Raw genomic sequence first — 20470 nt, 5'->3', positions numbered from 1 at the left:
CTAGGAGAGCCGCCTACAGTCTAATGTCAGCAGGACTGCATGGACTTGATCCGATTACCTCACTACATCTGATCAAAACCTTTATACAACCTATTCTTACATACGGATTAGAAGTTATATTACCTACTTCATCAAATTTACTAAAATTAGAAAAGTTCCAAAAACAGCTGCTTAAGAGAATTATGTCTTTACCGATAAGTACACCAGATCCGAGTATTTACATCTTATCCGGATTCTTACCTATAGAAGCACAAATCGATCAAAAAGCGCTAATATTATTTAATAATATATGTAGGCAAGACAACTCAAATTTAGAAAAGAAATTGGCTATTAGACAATTATCCATCAAAGATCAATCAAGCAACAGCTGGTTTATTTCAATTAAGAAAATGATATTCAAATATGGACTACCATCTCCGTTACAACTTCTAAACTGTGCGCCAAAAAAGTTTCAATGGAAGAGAACTGTTCAAATTGCTGTTTTTAAATACTGGAAAGAAGCAATAATTTCGTCCGGAAAAAGCTATACGTCTCTACGACATCTTAATATAGACGCATACAATCCTGGGAAATTTCACCATCTTTTGGACATAAATACAACTAATGATCCTACCAGAGAAACAACAAGACTGGCAATTAAATTAAAATTAGTAACCGCCACTTATATCTTACAGAATAAAAGATTTAGATATACAGAAAACGAAACACCGATCTGCAATTTATGCGATCAAGGCGATGAAACTCTCTGTCACTTCCTGTTGGACTGTCAAATTCTAGAACCTATCCGACGAAAATATTTTCACCAGATCGATGAAATATTACAGTTAATATCGAAAGACAATTTTACAACACTTTCCAGTCATGATAAAATCCAAATAATTCTGGACTGCTCGTTGCACTATACTGGACTAAAAGGAAATAGTGAAAATATTGTTAAATTAGATGCAATATGCAGGCAAATGTCGTATGCGTTACATATAGCAAGATACCGATCTTTAGACATTAAAAGGAAATGAGGATATTTCTTTGTTATGAACTGATAACATGTTCCGAACATCGACACTCCCGTATTTATACTGTTGTTGTGCCGAGAGCATACCTGTCAAATAGTGTACTGTATATACTCGTATAATGTTGAAATTATTTTAAACATTGCTAATTCAGTGATGCATGGAGGATAATATGAAACATCGATATCTCCGTACTCAAGTGTATTATATAATTACCGATAATGTGTGTAAAATAGTGTGAATAGATGTGGTGGTGGAATATTGACTACTCAAATGAGGTTGTCCCGAGGTGGACGGAGAAGGATTTCCTGGTAAGGTAAGATTGGTTCATTTCGGGATTCCCCCTAGGTATTGTCCAATCTAAAGAGTTTTAACAGTGGTATATTTTACGGGAATATCCGTCAACACGACTGCACATGCATTGTTTACAGCGGATAGATCAGTCACTGCGAATACACAGGTGATCTGGCAAGCGGATTTATCAGTCACTACGAACTAAACGGTGTTAATTACCGCGTATATATCCGTCAGTGGTAGATAAAGAGTTAACGGAGAATAAAGGCTTTTTCCCCTGGAGAAAAATCCCAATTTGAAAAAAAATGGCTTAAAATTATTCCCAAAAAAGACAACTATTTTCCCAAACAGTGCAGTCTCGTTAGTAATTGTGCATGGAAACAAACTGAAAAACACTCATCAAAACATTTTGCATGCCTAAAATAACTATATGTGCAGATTTGAGGGTCTACATGTATTTATGTATCATCACTGTTGCATTTAATAAGGGGTCTTATTTCAAATGAGGGTCTGCAAGTTGAAGTTCTGGTCAAATTTATGGTTTAGTATAAATTTCCCAATTTGATTAAAATGACATATTTTCCCAATAAAAAAGGGTAGAGGTAGTTTTGAAAAAAGCCAACAATATGACTGGACTCACACATTTACAGGACAATACCATATCAAGCTGATCAGATGATATCTGGTTTTGTATGAGGATATCCCATTGACTCACACATTTACAGGACAATATCATGTCAAGCTGATCAGATGATATCTGGTTTTGTATGAGGATATCCCATTGACTCACACATTTACAGCACAATATGATGTCCAACTGATCAGATGATATCTGGCTTTATATGACGATATCCCATTGACTCACACATTTACAGGACAATATCATGTCAAGCTGATCAGATGATATCTGGCTTTGTATGAGGATATCCCATTGACTCACACATTTACAGGACAATACCATGTCAAGCTGATCAGATGATATCTGGTTTTGTATGAGGATATCCCATTGACTCACACATTTACAGGACAATATCATGTCCAACTGATCAGATGATATCTGGTTTTGTATGAGGATATCCCATTGACTCACACATTTACAGGACAATACCATGTCAAGCTGATCAGATGATATCTGGTTTTGTATGAGGATATCCCATTGACTCACACATTTACAGGACAATATCATGTCCAACTGATCAGATGATATCTGGTTTTGTATGAGGATATCCCATTGACTCACACATTTACAGGACAATATCATGTCAAGCTGATCAGATGATATCTGGTTTTGTATGAGGATATCCCATTGACTCACACATTTACAGGACAATATCATGTCAAGCTGATCAGATGATATCTGGTTTTGTATGAGGATATCCCATTGACTCACACATTTACAGGACAATATCATGTCAAGCTGATCAGATGATATCTGGTTTTGTATGAGGATATCCCATTGACTCACACATTTACAGGACAATATCATGTCAAGCTGATCAGATGATATCTGGTTTTGTATGACGATATCCCATTGACTCACATATTTACAGGACAATATCATGTCAAGCTGATCAGATGATATCTGGTTTTGTATGAGGATATCCCATTGACTCACACTTTTGAAATGTTAATAGCTGGGTACTGTCTCGCCAGTTAAAAGTTCACAGGAAGACATATAATCCTACTTTATCATGTTTATAATTACATTTCAATCCGATTGTTAAATGTCAATCTTCGCACTGCACACTAAAATGATGCACATGTTGAGTTTGTGGAAAAGCAAATATTAAGTAAGGTCCTGCTAAAAAGAAGATGTAGTATGATTGTCAATGCGACAACTATCCACAAGAGAATAAATGACATAGATATAAGCAAATATAGGTCACCAAATGGTCTTTATCAATTAGCAACCAGATGCTCTGCAGGGCACAGCTTTATACGACCACAGAGGTTGAACCCTGAACAGTTGGGGCAAGTATGGACACAACATTCAAGCTGGATTCAGCTCTAAATTTGGATTGTGATTACATAGTTGACACAGCATAGGTTTCTGACACAGAATGAATGTGGTCTAATGAACTTAAAATTTTGTTTTGCCTTTGAGCAATTCACTATGCTGTTGAATAATAATCCTCTCAAATAAATGTTTGAAGAAATTTTCTTTTTATTTATGAAATCTGAAATGAGAAAAATTGACCCCCCCCCCCCCTCCCCAATTTTTTTTTCACATCCCCCTTTCCCTTATTCCAAAACTGGTCTCAATTCAAATTTCTAATGGAGTTTGCAACAATAACTACTCAATTAAATTCATAATAAAATATTAAAATGTAACAAGAATGTGTCCATAGTACACGGATGCCCCACTAGCACTATCATTTTACATGTTCACTGGACCGTGAAATTGGGGTCAATACTTTAATTTGACATTAAAATTAGAAAGATCATATCATAGTTAACATGTGTACTAAGTTTCAAGTTGATTGGACTTCAACTTCATCAAAAACTACCTTGACCAAAAACTTTAACCTGAGCTTCACACTATCTTCGTCTTTGTTCAGTGGACCATGAAATTGGGGTCAATACTTTAATTTGACATTAAAATTAGAAAGATCATATCATAGGGAACATGTGTACTAAGTTTCAAATTGATTGGACTTCAACTTCATCAAAAACTACCTCGACCAAAAACTTTAACCTGAAGCGGGACGAACGAACGGACAAACGAACGGACGGACGGACGAACGGAGGCACAGACCAGAAAACATAATGCCCCTCTACTATCGTAGGTGGGGCATAAAAAAAGTGCTTGTTATCACTGAATGGTAAAGATTGTTTTAATTTATCAGTTGGTAGTAAAAGTGAATATACATTGTATATTGTATAAAACAATAATTTAAGTTAATTCAACTACTATTCTGTACTATTCTGGACAAAGAAAGATAACTCCAATTGAAAATTTCTTGCTATTGCGCATTATCGTGCAATTAGATATTTCTTGCTATTGCGAAATACTGTGCAATTGAAAATACTTGCTATTACACAATACTGTGCAATTGAAGATTTCTTGCTCCTGCGCAATACTGTGCAATTGAAAATTTCTTGCTATTGCTATTTTGGATCCTGATTTGGACCAACTTGAAAACTGGGTTCATAATCGAAAATCTAAGTACATGTTTAGATTCAGCATATCAAAGAAGCCCAAGAATTCAATTTTTGTTAAAATCAAACTTAGATTAATTTTGGACCCTTTGGACTTTAATGTAGACCAATTTGAAAACCGGACCAAAAATTAAGAATCTACATACACAGTTAAATTTGTCATATCAAAGAACCCCAATTATTCAATTTTTGATGAAATCAAACAAAGTTTAATTTTAGACCCCAATTTGGACCAACTTGAAAACTGGGCTAATAATAAAAAATCTAAGTACATTTTTAGATTCAGCGTATCAAAGAACCCAAAGGATTCAATTTTTGTTAAAATCAAACTAAGTTTAATTTTGGACCCTTTGGACCTTAATGTAGACCAATTTGAAAACCGGACCAAAAATTAAGAATCTACATAAACAGTTAGATTGGCATATCAAAAAACCCCAATTATCTAATTTTTGATGAAATCAAACAAAGTTTAATTTTGGACCCCGATTTGAGCCCCTTAATCCTAATCTGTTGGGACCAAAACTCCCAAAATCAATCCCAACCTTCCTTTTATGGTCATAAACCTTGTGTTTAAATTTCATAGATTTCTATTTACTTATACTAAAGTTATGGTGCGAAAACTAAGCAAAATGCTTATTTGGGCCCCTTTTTGGCCCCTAATTCCTAAACTGTTGGGATCTCAACTCCCAAAATCAATCCCAACCTTCCTTTTGTGGTCATAAACCTTGTATTTAAATTTCAATGATTTCTATTTACTTATACTAAAGTTATTGTGCAAAAACCAAGAATAATGCTTATTTGGGCCCTTTTTGGCCCCTAATTCCTAAACTATTGGAACCAAAACACTCAAAATAAATCCCAACCTTCCTTTTGTGGTCATAAACCTTGTGTCAAAATATCATTGATTTCTATTTACTTAAACTAAAGTTATAGTGCGAAAACCTAGAAAATGCTTATTTGGGCCCCTTTTTGGCCCCTAATTCCTAAACTGTTGGGACCAAAACTTCCAAACCTCAATCCCAACCTTCCTTTTATGGTCATAAACCTTGAGTTTAAATTTCATACATTTCTATTTACTTAAACTAAAGTTATAGTGCGAAAACCAAAAGTATTCAGACGAAGACAACGACAACGTGATACCAATATACGACCAAAAATTTTTCAATTTTTGCAGTCGTATAAAAAACTTACCATACATATAGTATGCTATATAGATGTATAGATGTATTGGTAAAGTTTATTAAATATAAAATGGTCTAGAATAAAAGTTATTCAATAAATTTCCTGATTTTTTATCCCATCTTCCTTACTTGGAATGTGACATCACCAAGTTTAATCATACTTTGCATCAGCAACAAGTCAATGCCATATATGTGGAGCAGGATCTGGGTTTTTTCTGACTACCTGAGATCAACATTGTCAGTTTGTCATTGAGTTTAAAAATAGCTTTGGTGTTTTCTCACTCTTGTTTATATATGTGTATAGATGCAACTGAGAGCATCAGCATACCAAAAAAGAAAATATATATGTCTCACTTATTTCTGAATAGACAAAAATTACATGTACTTACTTTCCTATTGTTTCAAACAATTCATAAACATCATCAAACAATACTTCATCATCAGACGACATCTTTCTTATTCCTGCAAAGAGAATTCACAAAGTTACTTATTTTTCTGTTACTGAGTCTGATGTTATTTTGGGTTATGATTGTGCTTTTAAATCATTTAACTAATTTCATCACCTAATGACATCTTATTAATATCAATAAAAGATCTGTTCCTTTACTTTGGGTTTTGTAAAGTCATGTTGGAATCTTTTGTCATGAATCAGTTACACAAGATCCCTTATATTCATTTTCAAAAGATATCTAGGTCACTGTGACTTAGGTATTTCAGTTTCTATGATCAATCATACAAATCCTTCATCATCTTTCATTAACCTTACTAAAAACATGGTATATATATATATATATAGTATTTAAACTTCAATATCAAAATTTTCAAGCACAAGAAATCATGCAAATTCCATAATTACAGCTGATTGCATTGAGTCTGTAGGTAAAGGTAATATCATTGGTTAGCTTGCTTGCTAGCTGAACTGTGAAGTCATTATAAGGTAAGGTAAACTATCTCCCATTAAGAGTAGACTAGTACGACAGATAACCAATCTTTCTGTCTGTAGGACTTGGCTACTACAACTAGAGGCTCTAAAGAGCCTGTGTCGCTCACCTTGGTCTATGTGCATATTAAACAAAGGACACAAATGGATTCATGACAAAATTGTATTTTGGTGATGGTGATGTGTTTGAAGTTCTTACTTTACTGAACGATTTTGCTTCTTACAATTATATCTATAATGAACTTTGCCCATTAGTAACAGAGAACTATATTTGGTAAAAATTTACATATATTTACCAAATTAATGAAAATTGTTAAAAATTGACTATAAAGGGCAATAACTCCTTAAGGGGTCAATTGACCATTTAGGTCATGTTGACTTATTTGTAGATCTTACTTTGCTGAACATTATTGCTGTTTACAGTTTATCGCTATCTATAATAGTATTCAAGATAACCAAAAACGGCAAAATTTCTTTAAAAATTACCAATTGGAGGGCAGCAACCCAACAACCAGTTGTCCAATTCATCTGAAAAATTCAGGGCAGATAGATATTGACTTGATTAACAATTTAACTTCTTGTCAGATTTGCTCTAGATGCTTTGAATTCATAGTTATAAGCCAAAAACTGCATTTTACCCCTATGTTCTATTTTTAGCCGTGGCGGCCATCTTGGTTGAATGGCCAGGTCATCGGACACATTTTTCAAACTAGATACCCCAAAGATGATTGTGGCCTAGTAGTTTCAGTGGAGATTTTGTAAAAGATTACTTAGATTTATGAAAAATGGTTAAAGATTGACTATAAAGGGCAATAACTCCTAAAGGGGTCAACTGACCATTTTGGTCATGTTGACTTATTTGTAGATCTTACTTTGTTGAACATTATTGCTGTTTACAATTTATCTCTATCTATAATAATATTCAAGATAATAACCAAAAACAGCAAAATTTCCTCAAAATTACCAATTCAGGGGCAGCAACCCAAAACCGATTGACCGATTCATCTGAAAATTTCAGGGCAGATAGATCTTGACCTGATAAACATTTTTATCCCATGTCAGATTTCCTCAAAATGCTTTGGTTTTTGAGTTATAAGCCAAAAACTGCATTTTACCCCTATGTTCTATTTTTAGCGGTGGCGGCCATCTTGGTTGGTTGACCAGGTCACGCCACACATTTTTTAAACTAAATACCCCAAAGATGATTGTGGCCAAGTTTGGATTAATTTGGCCCAGTAGTTTCAGAGGAGAAGATTTTTGTAAAAGATTAATTTAATTTATGAAAAATGGTTAAAATTGACTATAAAGGGCAATAACTCCTAAACGGGTCAACTGACCATTTTGGTGATGTTGACTTATTTGTAGATCTTACTTTGCTGAACATTATTGCTGTTTACAGTTTATCTCTATCTATAATAATATTCAAGATAATAACCAAAAACAGCAAAATTTCCTCAAAATTACCAATTCAGGGGCAGTAACCCAACAACCGATTGACCGATTCATCTGAAAATTTCAGGGCAGATAGATCTTGACCTGATAAACATTTTTATCCCGTCAGATTTCCTCAAAATGCTTTGGTTTTTGAGTTATAAGCCAAAAACTGCATTTTACCCCTTTGTTCTATTTTTAGCCGTGGTGGCCATCTTGGTTGGTTGACCAGGTCACGCCACACATTTTTTAAACTAGATACCCCAAAGATGATTGTGGCCAAGTTTGGATTAATTTGGCCCAGTAGTTTCAGAGGAGAAGATTTTTGTAAAAGATTACTTTAATTAACGAAAAATGGTTAAAAATTGACTATAAAGGGCAATAACTCCTAAACGGGTCAACTGACCATTTTGGTCATGTTGACTTATTTGTAGATCTTACTTTGCTGAACATTATTGCTGTTTACAGTTTATCTCTATCTATAATAATATTCAAGATAATAACCAAAAACAGCAAAATTTCCTCAAAATTACCAATTCAGGGGCAGCAACCCAACAACCGATTGACCGATTCATCTGAAAATTTCAGGGCAGATAGATCTTGACCTGATAAACATTTTTACCCCATGTCAGATTTGCTCTAAATGCTTTGGTTTTTGAGTTATAAGCCAAAAACTGCATTTTACCCCTATGTTCTATTTTTAGCCGTGGCGGCCATCTTGGTTGGTTGACCGGGTCACGCCACACATTTTTTAAACTAGATACCCCAATGATGATTGTGGCCAAGTTTGGTTTGATTTGGCCCAGTAGTTTCAGAGGAGAAGATTTTTGTAAAAGTTAACGACGACGGACGACGACGACGACGGACGACGACGGACGACGACGACGACGGACGACGACGGACGACGGACGCCAAGTGATGAGAAAAGCTCACTTGGCCCTTCGGGCCAGGTGAGCTAAAAATGGGGTAGTATACTTTACCTAATAATGACTTCACAGTTCAGCTAGCAAGCAAGCTAACCAAAGATATTATTTTTACCTACACACTCATTGCAATCGGCTGTAAAAATAATTTGAAGTTGAAATAATAGCCTGTTTAAAGCTGATATGAGCGTTACATGTAAACCAGACATTGTCTATTATTGAAGATGACACATTGTCCTCTAGATGTCCCTTTGTCAGTAATTTGGGGTTGCTGTTTCATTGATTAATATCCTATAGCTTTACAAAGTTATTTTGGTTTCTGTCATAAGCATAGTGACAAAAAATAAATGTTGTCAATGATTGCGAGAGATTTTTTAAAACTGGTAATTTTCAAATGTAGATGATACCTCAAAACAAAATTTTATCATGTTCAAGATTGAACAAAATAGTATTCCTACATTAACATTTAAGTTCTGTGTTGCTGAAAACCGTCTTCACAGACTTTTCAAACTGACTTAATTGTATAATACTGCTATACATATCATATTTTAATTTGGCAACATGTTTCTCCTCTACGGGAAAAAGAAAAGCGAAATTTAATCTCAAAATAAACCTTATTATCTAAAGCCATTGTTATCTTACAGCTGGATACTACATTTTTGAATAAAATATCAAATTAAAGGTAAAAATTGGTTTTAAAATAAACATCCTTTTATTGATATGGTAGTCTAAGATTTGTTTAAATGCTGAAGAAGATACTGACCAGTACTCTGTATACATTTGTCCACATAATTATCTGCTAATTAAATCTGCTTTATTTTAAATGGGAAGTTAAAAAAAATTATTTATGAATTTCCATGGTTCATTGAATAAAATATCAATTGTATACACCAGTAGTTATTTAACTCTAGATACAGAACAGGATTCATAACAGAAAGATGCTGCACTTTATCTGGATGTTTCGGCTCTATAAAACCACAGGCTCTTGTCTTTTCCAGGTTTAGAATTCATGTGACCACATATAATAACTGCATCAAAAACATTGAAAAGTTTCATGGGTGGCTGCAGTCACCCTGTCGTTCTGTTTACACTTTTATTTCAGAAACTGTATAACTATGAAAGATTACTCAAAGCTTCTACAAAATTGATTCCAAAGCTAATTAGCCACAGTTTGTTTGATGCATTACAAAAAGAAAAGGACAGCAAAGCCCCCCCAAAGTACCGATAGTGGTATACATAAATTTGTGAGTACATGTATAAAGATTGGGCCTGAATGCATTAAATTAAGTGGCGAGAATCATTTTCTTAGAAAACAAGCTGAAAAGTTATCACATACCTCACTATTACTGGTAGAGGCAGACAGATAAAAGTTATCACATACCTCACTATTACTGGTAGAGGCAGACAGATAAAAGTTATCACATACCTCACTATTACTGGTAGAGGCAGACAGATAAAAGTTATCACATACCTCACTATTACTGGTAGAGGCAGACAGATAAAAAAAAAAAAAAATATACTATTATTTGACCACAAACATTTTTGTGACAGATATACACTTTTTCACGAACTAAAAGGATTATAGTAAAGCTAAAGCTAGATGACATTGTTAAATGAATACAGACTTACCCAAGTGTACACAAGTATTGGGTGTATTTGCACTCAGTAAATTTACTTTCCGTCATAAATAGAGACCATCATTGATTTGTCCAAACACTGAATGTCCAACATAGAGATGGTTTCATTATATAGCTAATAACCTAACACACTGATCTTTACTTCATCGATGAAATGCATGCAATAAAACGTACCAATATTGCTCTTATTATTTTCCAATCATATCACAAACTGTCATTTTTTTCTGTGATTTTGACTACACTAGGGACACTTTTAGCATGCGATAATTACAGTTTTGATACAATGGAGAAATTTGATTGCTGATCAACTAACACAAATTATACAGGTTACTGTACAAGTTTAACCAATAATTGAGTTTTAAAAGTGGAAAGTAGACAAATAAATGATACAATTTGATATGAAAAATGGCATACAATTATTGTATATTATTATACATGATACAGAGCAAACAAGCAAAAGTAATTGGTATATTCCTAATAGACTGAAATTTAATCCGTCAATAAATGTCATATGATTTACCATTAGGATGATAAATGGTCAATAAGTGAAAGTGTAAAAAAACATAGTTCTATATTAATACTTTTTATATAAATCATTTCCAGATTATAGTTCTATTATCAGTTTCAGATTAATCCAGAATAAGAGAGAAGAAAAATGTGAATTTGACCTTTGTACATTTACATCATTCTTTAGAAGAAGAACAAACACAAATCAAAATTTTTTTAAACATTCAGAATCAATATTACAGGACTACAACAACCCCAAACCAGAGCTTCCTACACCTGGTATATATGCTAAACATCAAGAACAGCTCATCTAAAAAATCTGCTGGTTATATCCGACTATTGTTAAACTCATAGTAAACAAGAATTCAAGAGAGGGCACATGTAGCTTGCCACCTCCTATAAAACAGCCATCATTATCAATGTTGCACACACTAACTCAAATCCTGGAAACCTGCTCCCAAAGTAAACCTTGAAAGTATGATATACAAATGTATAATGTACCATGTAAATCCAGATCTTTGGATTGCTTACATGTAACAATTATTCACAGTTCTTATCAAGTCATTTATGTTCACAGTATAAACATGATAAAAATGAAGAAAGAAAACATTAGGAATAACCATCCAGAGTTCTTGACTAATGTACATGTATAATGGAGTAAGCATTTAAAGACTTGTCAATGATTTTGAATTTTTATATCCCTCCTATCATGCTTCTCAACACCATATATGGCAACTCCCGGCCATGGCAATACAAAAATACATGTAAAAAGATTGACAAAATGAAAATATTATAACATGAGTGAACACTAACACAATTGAGTGTCATCAAGTAAAAGACCTTACCTCTCACGGTGTCAAAAATAACTCAAACATTTCTTACAATGATCTATGGTTTCCTGTAGAAATTGATAGATTTTACTTCTGCATGTTGTCAAGAGAGAAATAATTGAATGAAGTTATAGAATAATCCTCACAGGAACCGGAGTAACAAGATTAATTCCATGATAGGAATGACAATATGGAAACAGTTTACACACTAAATGACAGTTACAATGAAGATCAGGCTGAATTTAGTACAAAGTAATAAAACCCTATTTAACCTTCTTCAAACATTTCAATTGGCTCATTTATTTTCATCTAAATGAGAAATGAATTGTCTTGGAATATGAAATTTCTAAATCAAAACCCAAATACATTAATCTAGTGAGACATTTTCTACTGGTTCCTGTGTAAGATTTAATTTACTCCATTTTAATCCAAATGATTGATTGTTCTTCATTTTATGGAGTTTATTTAGGATTTTCAAGTCTGGATAACAAGAGGCTTACATTGCAGATAACCAAAAAGTACTGTTTAATGCAGATTTCAGTGGCGATCCAGCCATTTTTACAAAGGGGTTCCAACTTATGATAAAGGGGGCTCCAACCATATGTTCCCATTCAAAAAGTATTGATCAGCAAAAAAGAGAGGTTCAAACTCCATGAATCAGCCACTAGTGTTATGAACTTTTTTTAGAACCTTCAGAGTATAGGAAAGGTAGATAGTGCTTTTGTCGCTGATTTATAACATGCCTTTCTGAAAGTGATGCCTAAACATTTTAACCCTTTAACCCCCAATCCCGCCTGTAGGCGTGATGGCGACAACCATTCTTTGATGGCCCGTATGACCCTCCATACTTTTTTTGAACTGCCCCAGCTGAACTGTCATGATAGCAGGGACTTCAACCAAGTAGTTCATGGTCCATCAACTCTTCTCAGATGTCTGTTCATGAAAATATGGCACTTTGAAAGCCGTTTAAGAGTTCAAAATCGGAAAAACATGAAAAGTAGCCAAAATCCGGTGGGGGTGGGCATCTTTTGATGGCCACTACGTAACTGGAAGTGACTGTTGGCAAAAACTATTATCATATATGCATGCATAGGTGGTATAGGAACACGACGAGGTATACTATGGCCAATAGGAATCTAGTCTGTAAAATCTAGGTCACCGTTTTGTCAAAAATCCATAAAAACGGACATTTAGGCAGACCTGACTTGACAATAATAATTCCCAAGCAAGACACTGAAGTCCAATATACTCCCAGCTAGCATGAATGGACTACTGTAACTATAGGGTAATACTTGAATGACAAAAAAAACACAGTCGTGTCAGTGTTCACCTCTCAAGGTCGTTTTGAAATCGGAAAATAGACGGAAAATCACCATTTTTCACTGGGGGTGGGTTCAAACCCACGAGAAAATATTCCACCTCCCACCCCACCCCCCACCCATGCCATCCGACCCCAAATCCCAATAAGTAGTTTAATAGATGAGCATCAGTTACAGCATCAGGAGTTTGCTCATTTGCATATAATTTGCATATGTTTGCAAATTTTCGAAAATGCCTGATTTTCCAAAAATGTCTTGGGGGCGAATGAGTTAAGGATATATAATATCTATTGAAATTTATCAGTTGAATATTTGCATTGGTAAAAAAATAAATTCCATTTCAAGTTTTTGAATACTGTAAAAGCAGAAATTTTTGTGAAGGATTTAATTTCGTTTATTTTGTATAAGGATATATCCACAAAATTGAAACCGCCATGAAAATTTAACCTCCATATAATACCACTCACATTTAAGGAAACATGAAATTAAATCCCCATGAAATCTAATAGAAAGACAAAACCATGAAATGTTAACCCCATGAAAATTAATGTTTCTACAGTATCTCTTTTTAAAGCTTTAATTTAAAACCATAACTCCAAAGTGTTATTAAATGTACAATGTATACAGATTCAATTTTTGATTTTGCAAAGTAGGGGAATTTTGAAAACCTTCCTTTTTTTCAATCTGATTTAACATTCTCCTTATTTAGTTAATTTATTATTATCATAAATAGAACCAACCCTATTATTATACCAGATCTTCTAATCAATTTTTGGACCAACACAACAAAAAGCTTCTGCTTATGAAAAATGAAACACAGTTCCGAATTAATCAACTAATCTAATCATTGATCAAAAGGACTGACAGATCAGAAATGACAGCTGTAAAACTTATCCTATTTGATAAATTACAAGACCAAATTTGACTGCCTATCATATTTAAAGGGAAACTAACACAAATAATTAAACATTAGAACATCTTCCCTATTGTCCTCACAGTATACATTTTCAATTCTTACAAAAAGATGGTTTTTAAATACTTTCCTTTAAAGTTTAAAAAAACTTCAACTGATTTTTATAGTCCGTTCTTATTGTACTGTGACACCACTGTCCCAGGTTAGAGGGATGGTTGGGATCCCGCTATCATGTTTAATCCTGCCACATTCTTTATGTATTTGCCTGTCCCAAGTCAGGAGCCTGGAGCCAGTTTCACAAAAAACTTATTACTAAGATTGGTCTTTTAAAGTCATGAACAAGTCAGTATACTTACGATCAATCTTAGTCGTAAGTTTATTTGTGAAATCGACTCCTGTAATTCAGTGGTTGTCGTTTGTTGATGTGTTGTTTTTCATTAATTTTTGGTAAATAAATTAGGCTGTTAGTTTTTTCGTTTGAATTGTTTTACATTTCTTATTCCGTGGCCTTTATAGCTTGCTATGTTGAAGGCCGTACAGTGACCTATAGTTTTTAATTTCTGTGTCATTTGGTCTCTTGTGGAGAATTGTCTCATTGGCAATCATACCACATCTTCTTTTTTTATATTCAAGACTTTTATATACAGTAAAAGTCTATTAGAAATCAATTTTTAATTCTACAAAGCATATAGTGCACCTAAAATCTGTGAACTTACAAGACATTTTTTTTTTTTTTAATTAGATTTTTTTTTTTTTGTAATATAAGCAAAGGACTGGAGGCATTTTAAATTTGTTCTAGTTTATCTGAGACATTGCATGTCAGTTGATCCCCATGTTTCATCTCAGTCAGTCACTTACTTGGTAGATTTTTAGATAAATTTTATTTTATTCTTTTTATTCCAATTATGCTGTTCTCTAGAAATTTGATTCAGTAATTAATTTTTCTAAGGGCATACATGTAAGTATGTGTTAACATGACATGTGCAACTGAACATGTTGAGCAGAATCTGCTTATCCTTCCTGATCCTGGTTTTTGGTGTGGTTCCTGTTGTTTAGTCTTTAGTTTCTAAGTTTTGCTTTGTTTACTGTTATCTTTTGGTTATTTTTTATTTTTTGCCATGGCATGTCAGTTTATTTTTTACTTTCTCTTTTGTATCTTTTACCTCGTTTGTTGTTTAAAACCTCTCAATTGGGTTTTTTTTCAGTCAAACATATGTTCTATTTATGTACGTTTTTGTGCATTGGTGTCTAGGATTTTTTGTGGTTTCCTTCAAATAAATCTTTAAGTAGGTTAATCAATATTTAGTATATCTGATGAAAACAAGATCAGAATTCCTTTAATTTTCCAAATGAATTCCACTCTTGATTGTATCCTAAGTGGAATAATCATAAGTAAGGATAATGCTGTGCATACAACCTACTTTTTTTATACAGATCTAAAACAGACAGTCATATTAATTAATGAATTTAATCTTGTTGTACAAGAAATGATAGCAAAAGATTCCTCATCAAGATGGAAGAAGTCCTGTAGATTAGAAAAGATGCTAAAATTAACCTGTATGAAAATGAACTAGAGGCTGAATGAGTCTGTGTCACTCACTTGCACTGCAGTAGATCTTACCTGCTGAAATTTTTTTAAAGTTTCTACATCTTTTTATCTATTAAAGTTTTCAAGATAATAGGCAAAAAAATTCAAAGCACAGGATGTTAAAGATCATTTTAATTTTGAAATTTTGTGAAAATTTTTCTTTAAATAAAAATTGAATTGTAATTTGCTACGCAAACTAAAAATTTTATTTGGATTATCTTCCTTTGTTCATGATTGCAGATTATCATTTACTGGCCAATAACGAGTCAACAGAAGATTAATTAGGCCTTATTTGTTGAAATTGCCTAATCACTCATGCTATTTACAGTTTCTATCTATTACAATTTAAAAAAAAACCAAGCAAAAATGTGAAATAAATTCATTGATAAATTTCCATCCCCGCCTGCCCCTCTGAAATCGTCCTGCCCCGATTTTTTTTATTTTATAAAATTTACGATTTACGGATTTTGTTCGTTTCCGTTAACGATAACCGTTAAAATTTCGTTTCATTTATGCCTTCCTGTTTCAAATTTCGGTTTTGTACCTGGAGTAAATTTAACCAAAATGATTGTCGACATATTCTGCTGCTCTATGATGACAACATCATCTTCCGAGAGAAAAGATTGATAACGAGAATGACGTGAAATATTCGTGTTACGAGAAAAACGGTGTGTCCTAGACCACAAATCACGCTATGTCACAAATTTCTGTGATTAGAAAACTAGATTTTTTTATGCAATGACTTTGTGTCAGAAAGTTTAAATGTGAAAAATATCCAAAGCGCAAAATTCGTGGAACCCATTAATACAGAAAACATGACTGGATTAAAGATAAATGCATAAGTACCAACCCTAAGTACCAACCCTATTATTTTCAACACTGTTTGAGTTTTCATTTTATTCTGTACTCATAATAATTGTGTTGCATACCAATGCATTTGCTTCATTTAATGGGGACTAAAAACCATCGCTTAGAAACCCAAATACATTTGGTGTAGAAAGTCCAACTGAAGAGAGCATTTCTACACATTTTTGTTGTTTAGTTTCTAAAGCCGCAATTAGAGACATTTATTTTAGGATTTGAAAAAATAATGTAAGATTCCTCATACCTATAAGCTTATTATTACACTTGCATATATGAAGAATTCGTCACAAAATGGTCTCATATGAATAAAATTTAAAAAATAAAATCCTCCCACCCGCCCCATTTTTTTAAAAAACTTGGATGAAAATCTACTAATTAATTTCAGTTGGCCTAATGCAGACTTTTTTGTTGATTTTGTCTTGCTGATCATTTTTACTCTTTACAGTTTCTATAAGCGTATTTAAGATATAAACAAAAGTGCTAAACTTGGTAATCGTCAATAAAGGGCAATAACTATTTTTTGTTTTATTTGAAGATCCTGTTTTGGACATTTTTGAAATTTAAAAAAATTCTATCTAATGTTATCTGCTCTTTGGTTGGCATGGGTAGTTGTCTTTTTGGAATATTTCCCATTTCCATTTTCAATTTTATCTATCTAAATGTATAATAGTTTTTCAGATATACTTGGCAATAATAAAAAAAAAATAGTAAGTGTTCTGACAAATTGATACTGATGACTTTTTTGTAAATTTGTCATTAAGGGCATTAAGTTGTCTGGCAGTTTTGACATAAATGGACAATACATGTAGGTAAAGCTTGACATTCTGAACATTTTTAACCAATCATATTTTCTTTATTGATAGCAGGTTTTCAATACAATAGCTAAAACTGGCATTTTACCCAGTTCTTCTATTTTTAACCATGTTGGCCACCTTAGTTGACAAGCAGGGTCATTGGACAGTTTAAAATTAGATACCCCAATGACAATTGTGGCCAAGTTTTGTTTAAATTTGGCCAAATAGTTTAAAGGCGAAAATTTTTGTAAATGTTAATTAACAACTTCGACTGATGTTAAGTGATGAGAAAGCAACATACATGTACATAACACTTTTCAAAATTATAATCAAATGACTAGGCTGTCTACAAAGCGTGTTTATATATGTCACTGACATGACTGAGGTTTATGTAAAGCAATGTTACTGTTTTTCTTTCGTTAGTAAACAATAGTTGTTCTTCCTCATACATTTCATAATACTGTTGTAGCAGTTTTTGTGTAAGGAGTACACACATGACATTACTAAAGTCCATATAGTGTAAACACGCACAGGCTTAACATATCAACTGAGATGTATAATAAACATATGATGGAGCATAGGTTATGTTAGTGCAGAGAAATGGGGAGTTGACACTTGGAAAGTTGAAATCATTAAGGTTGTCATAGATTCTAGCTTGAAGACGTTGAAATTAAGGAAAATTCAAGATATGAGGCAATCTTCTACTTTAAGGGCATACGATATAGTTTTGATCCCGTATTTACAGTGTGATGAAAATTTCCATATAGGCTATTTTTTGTCTGATTAAAACAAATATGTAATAAAAAATATACCTTCATGTGCTACTTTATTAGTTAAATGAGGTCGAAATTGTGTATATTTGCTCAAAATTCGGATTTGTGGCCGTATTTTCGCTTTCGAAAGAAAGCCATAACTTTTTTGTTTTAAAAGATAAACACAAATTGTCTTTTGTTAAATAATTTGTAATATCTATATTTTATAATTATCCTAAAAACTTATGCATTTTTTATTCAGAAATAACTCATATTTATCAAATGGTCGTGAATTGAGAAAAAAAACGTATTTTTTTGCTGTATATTTATCAACATTAAAAAAATTGCACTATTTACAGTTTTATAAAATTTGGTTCACATAATCTCCCTGCAAAATGAAACAAAATGTAGTTTTAAAAAGTAGGGGTCCATGCACTCGTTTTCAAATTAAATCAGTTTGAATGATAAAAATCAGTCGAAAAATGCACCTTTTCCCGGTATGTCACAGTTTGACGTCGCGAAAATAAAATTTTTACGTTAGCAACGTCATTACCTCCCCTGTAACTGTATCGTATGCCCTTAAGTAGTATCCTTAATTTCCAGTAAACCGAGGTAAATGAGTTTAAATGTGGGTTATTGATTGTCTGAATTGAAGTTAGTGAACTTTACAAGATGATTTATTTCCTTTGCAAATTTGGGAAATGTTTACCCTGTCTAATCATAATAAAATTGAGTCAATGTTAAATGCTTGTATTCATTATTTTTTTTAGATTACATGACATTGTTTGGATTTTAAATTTATAATTATCTTCTTCAGTATCACCTCACTTCATTGTATCTAAAGGGGAAACTGTTCACACAGAGAGTATCAATAAATGTAATTTATGCAAATGTATGTACTAACAACAAAATACATGACTTAGGGACAAAATAATGAAATCTAGACTATGATCAGTATTTACTATTATATTAATAAAACAACTTGTCTATCAAAATTTTCACTCACAGTCACTAGCTTAGTTAAGTTCTGCAACAAAACAAAAATGTATACAAACTTTAGTTTCAGGAATTTTCAAAGGGAGTTTATTTTTTTACCAGGAATAAGTGGCAGTATTTCCACTTAGCAAAATGCTTAGTGAAAAGTGCAAAACATTTTAAAGTTTAGCATGCTCCAAACAGTTGGTATTGTCATTAACATTGCATAAACTTAAACTTACAAGTTATTTGATGACCAGTGTCATGTCAGGTAGGCTTCCCTTTAACTGCCTTAAGAGTTAATAGACCGTGCAGGTTTTAATTAACTGCTTAATCAAGTAATTAATCGTTAAATAGCAGGTGATGTGTATTGATGTGATTCTTTACTCCATAGCGGAAGTACCAGGTGCGCGACGAATTATGGGGTCAGATAAACATTTGGGCGTTCTCAAACTACATAACTTCAAAATCCCAATCAAATCCAAGATTGCTACCAACACTAAATCAAAGTACTGAAGTACTGAACATCGGATGACCGCAGGTTCTTGCATGTGGATGGTCAAAAGAACATGTCACAGAAACAGATCACATCTCTATACCTGAAATTTGGGTTAATTTACAGAGATATTTTTTTCTGATACAAGTTCGTGCTTGGATGATGAATAAATGACAGGAAATTCAACCTCACCGTAATAACTATTATATTGTAGTGCAAGAAATCAGTATACCTTGGACTATTATACTTGTATAATAATAGTCGTAGAGAATACACTGGTTTGTTGTTATATATATTATTAATATTACGATTGCATGTATGTACCGATTATCAGGTTGTCTGCATGTTGATATCGTAAAATATCAGCTGCGAGACATAATATTAAGCTTTTTGTCGAGTAAGCGCAGCGAACGAGATCAAAAAGCCTTCATATTATGTCGAGCAGCTGATATTTTACAATATTAATATGCCGATAACCAAATAATCGATTTATCGGGCTGCATTTGCGTCTTTTGGAAGTATTGTCTTAGTTTCACCAGCAACCAGAAGTTGACTTGATAAGTTCGGGTCAAACTTATCAACGTCGGTTCAAACATTATGACGTCGCTGATATGTCCGGGTCAAAGTTATTAAGGCCAGGTCAACGTATTTGACGTCACAAAGCCGTGATATGGAGTTTTATTAAGAGCTAAGCAGATTGATATAGACAGTTGGACGACCGATAAATATCATTTTCATCTATTTGTATATATGAAAATTCTATTCTACTATTATTATAGTGCAGTGCAAGTGCATGGTGGACACTCTTCTGTAAAAAAATCAAAGCCTTAAAGGCTGTAAAGCAATTACTGCCATGT

At 33.1% G+C, this 20470-nt stretch overlaps 1 protein-coding gene across 1 annotated transcript in view; it reads right to left on the bottom strand.

Moving 5' to 3' along the window:
- Positions 1-19543, bottom strand: part of LOC143066989 (peripheral plasma membrane protein CASK-like) — a 196150-nt gene extending 176607 nt beyond the window's left edge. Inside the window, exons 1-2 of the mRNA XM_076239891.1 lie at positions 19360-19543; positions 6034-6106 (exon numbers count right to left, since the gene is read on the bottom strand). Coding sequence (XP_076096006.1) covers positions 6034-6095 — 62 coding nt within the window. The 5' untranslated portion in view covers positions 6096-6106; positions 19360-19543. The remainder of the gene's footprint in view (positions 1-6033; positions 6107-19359) is intronic.
- Between the last annotated feature and the right edge of the window lie 927 nt (positions 19544-20470).

The sequence above is a fragment of the Mytilus galloprovincialis genome, chromosome 3 (assembly GCF_965363235.1).
Source record: "Mytilus galloprovincialis chromosome 3, xbMytGall1.hap1.1, whole genome shotgun sequence".
Classification (NCBI taxonomy): Eukaryota; Metazoa; Mollusca; class Bivalvia; order Mytilida; family Mytilidae; genus Mytilus; species Mytilus galloprovincialis.
The sequence above is the reverse complement of the archived record's forward strand: the minus strand, read 5'-3'. Positions and strand labels throughout refer to the sequence as shown.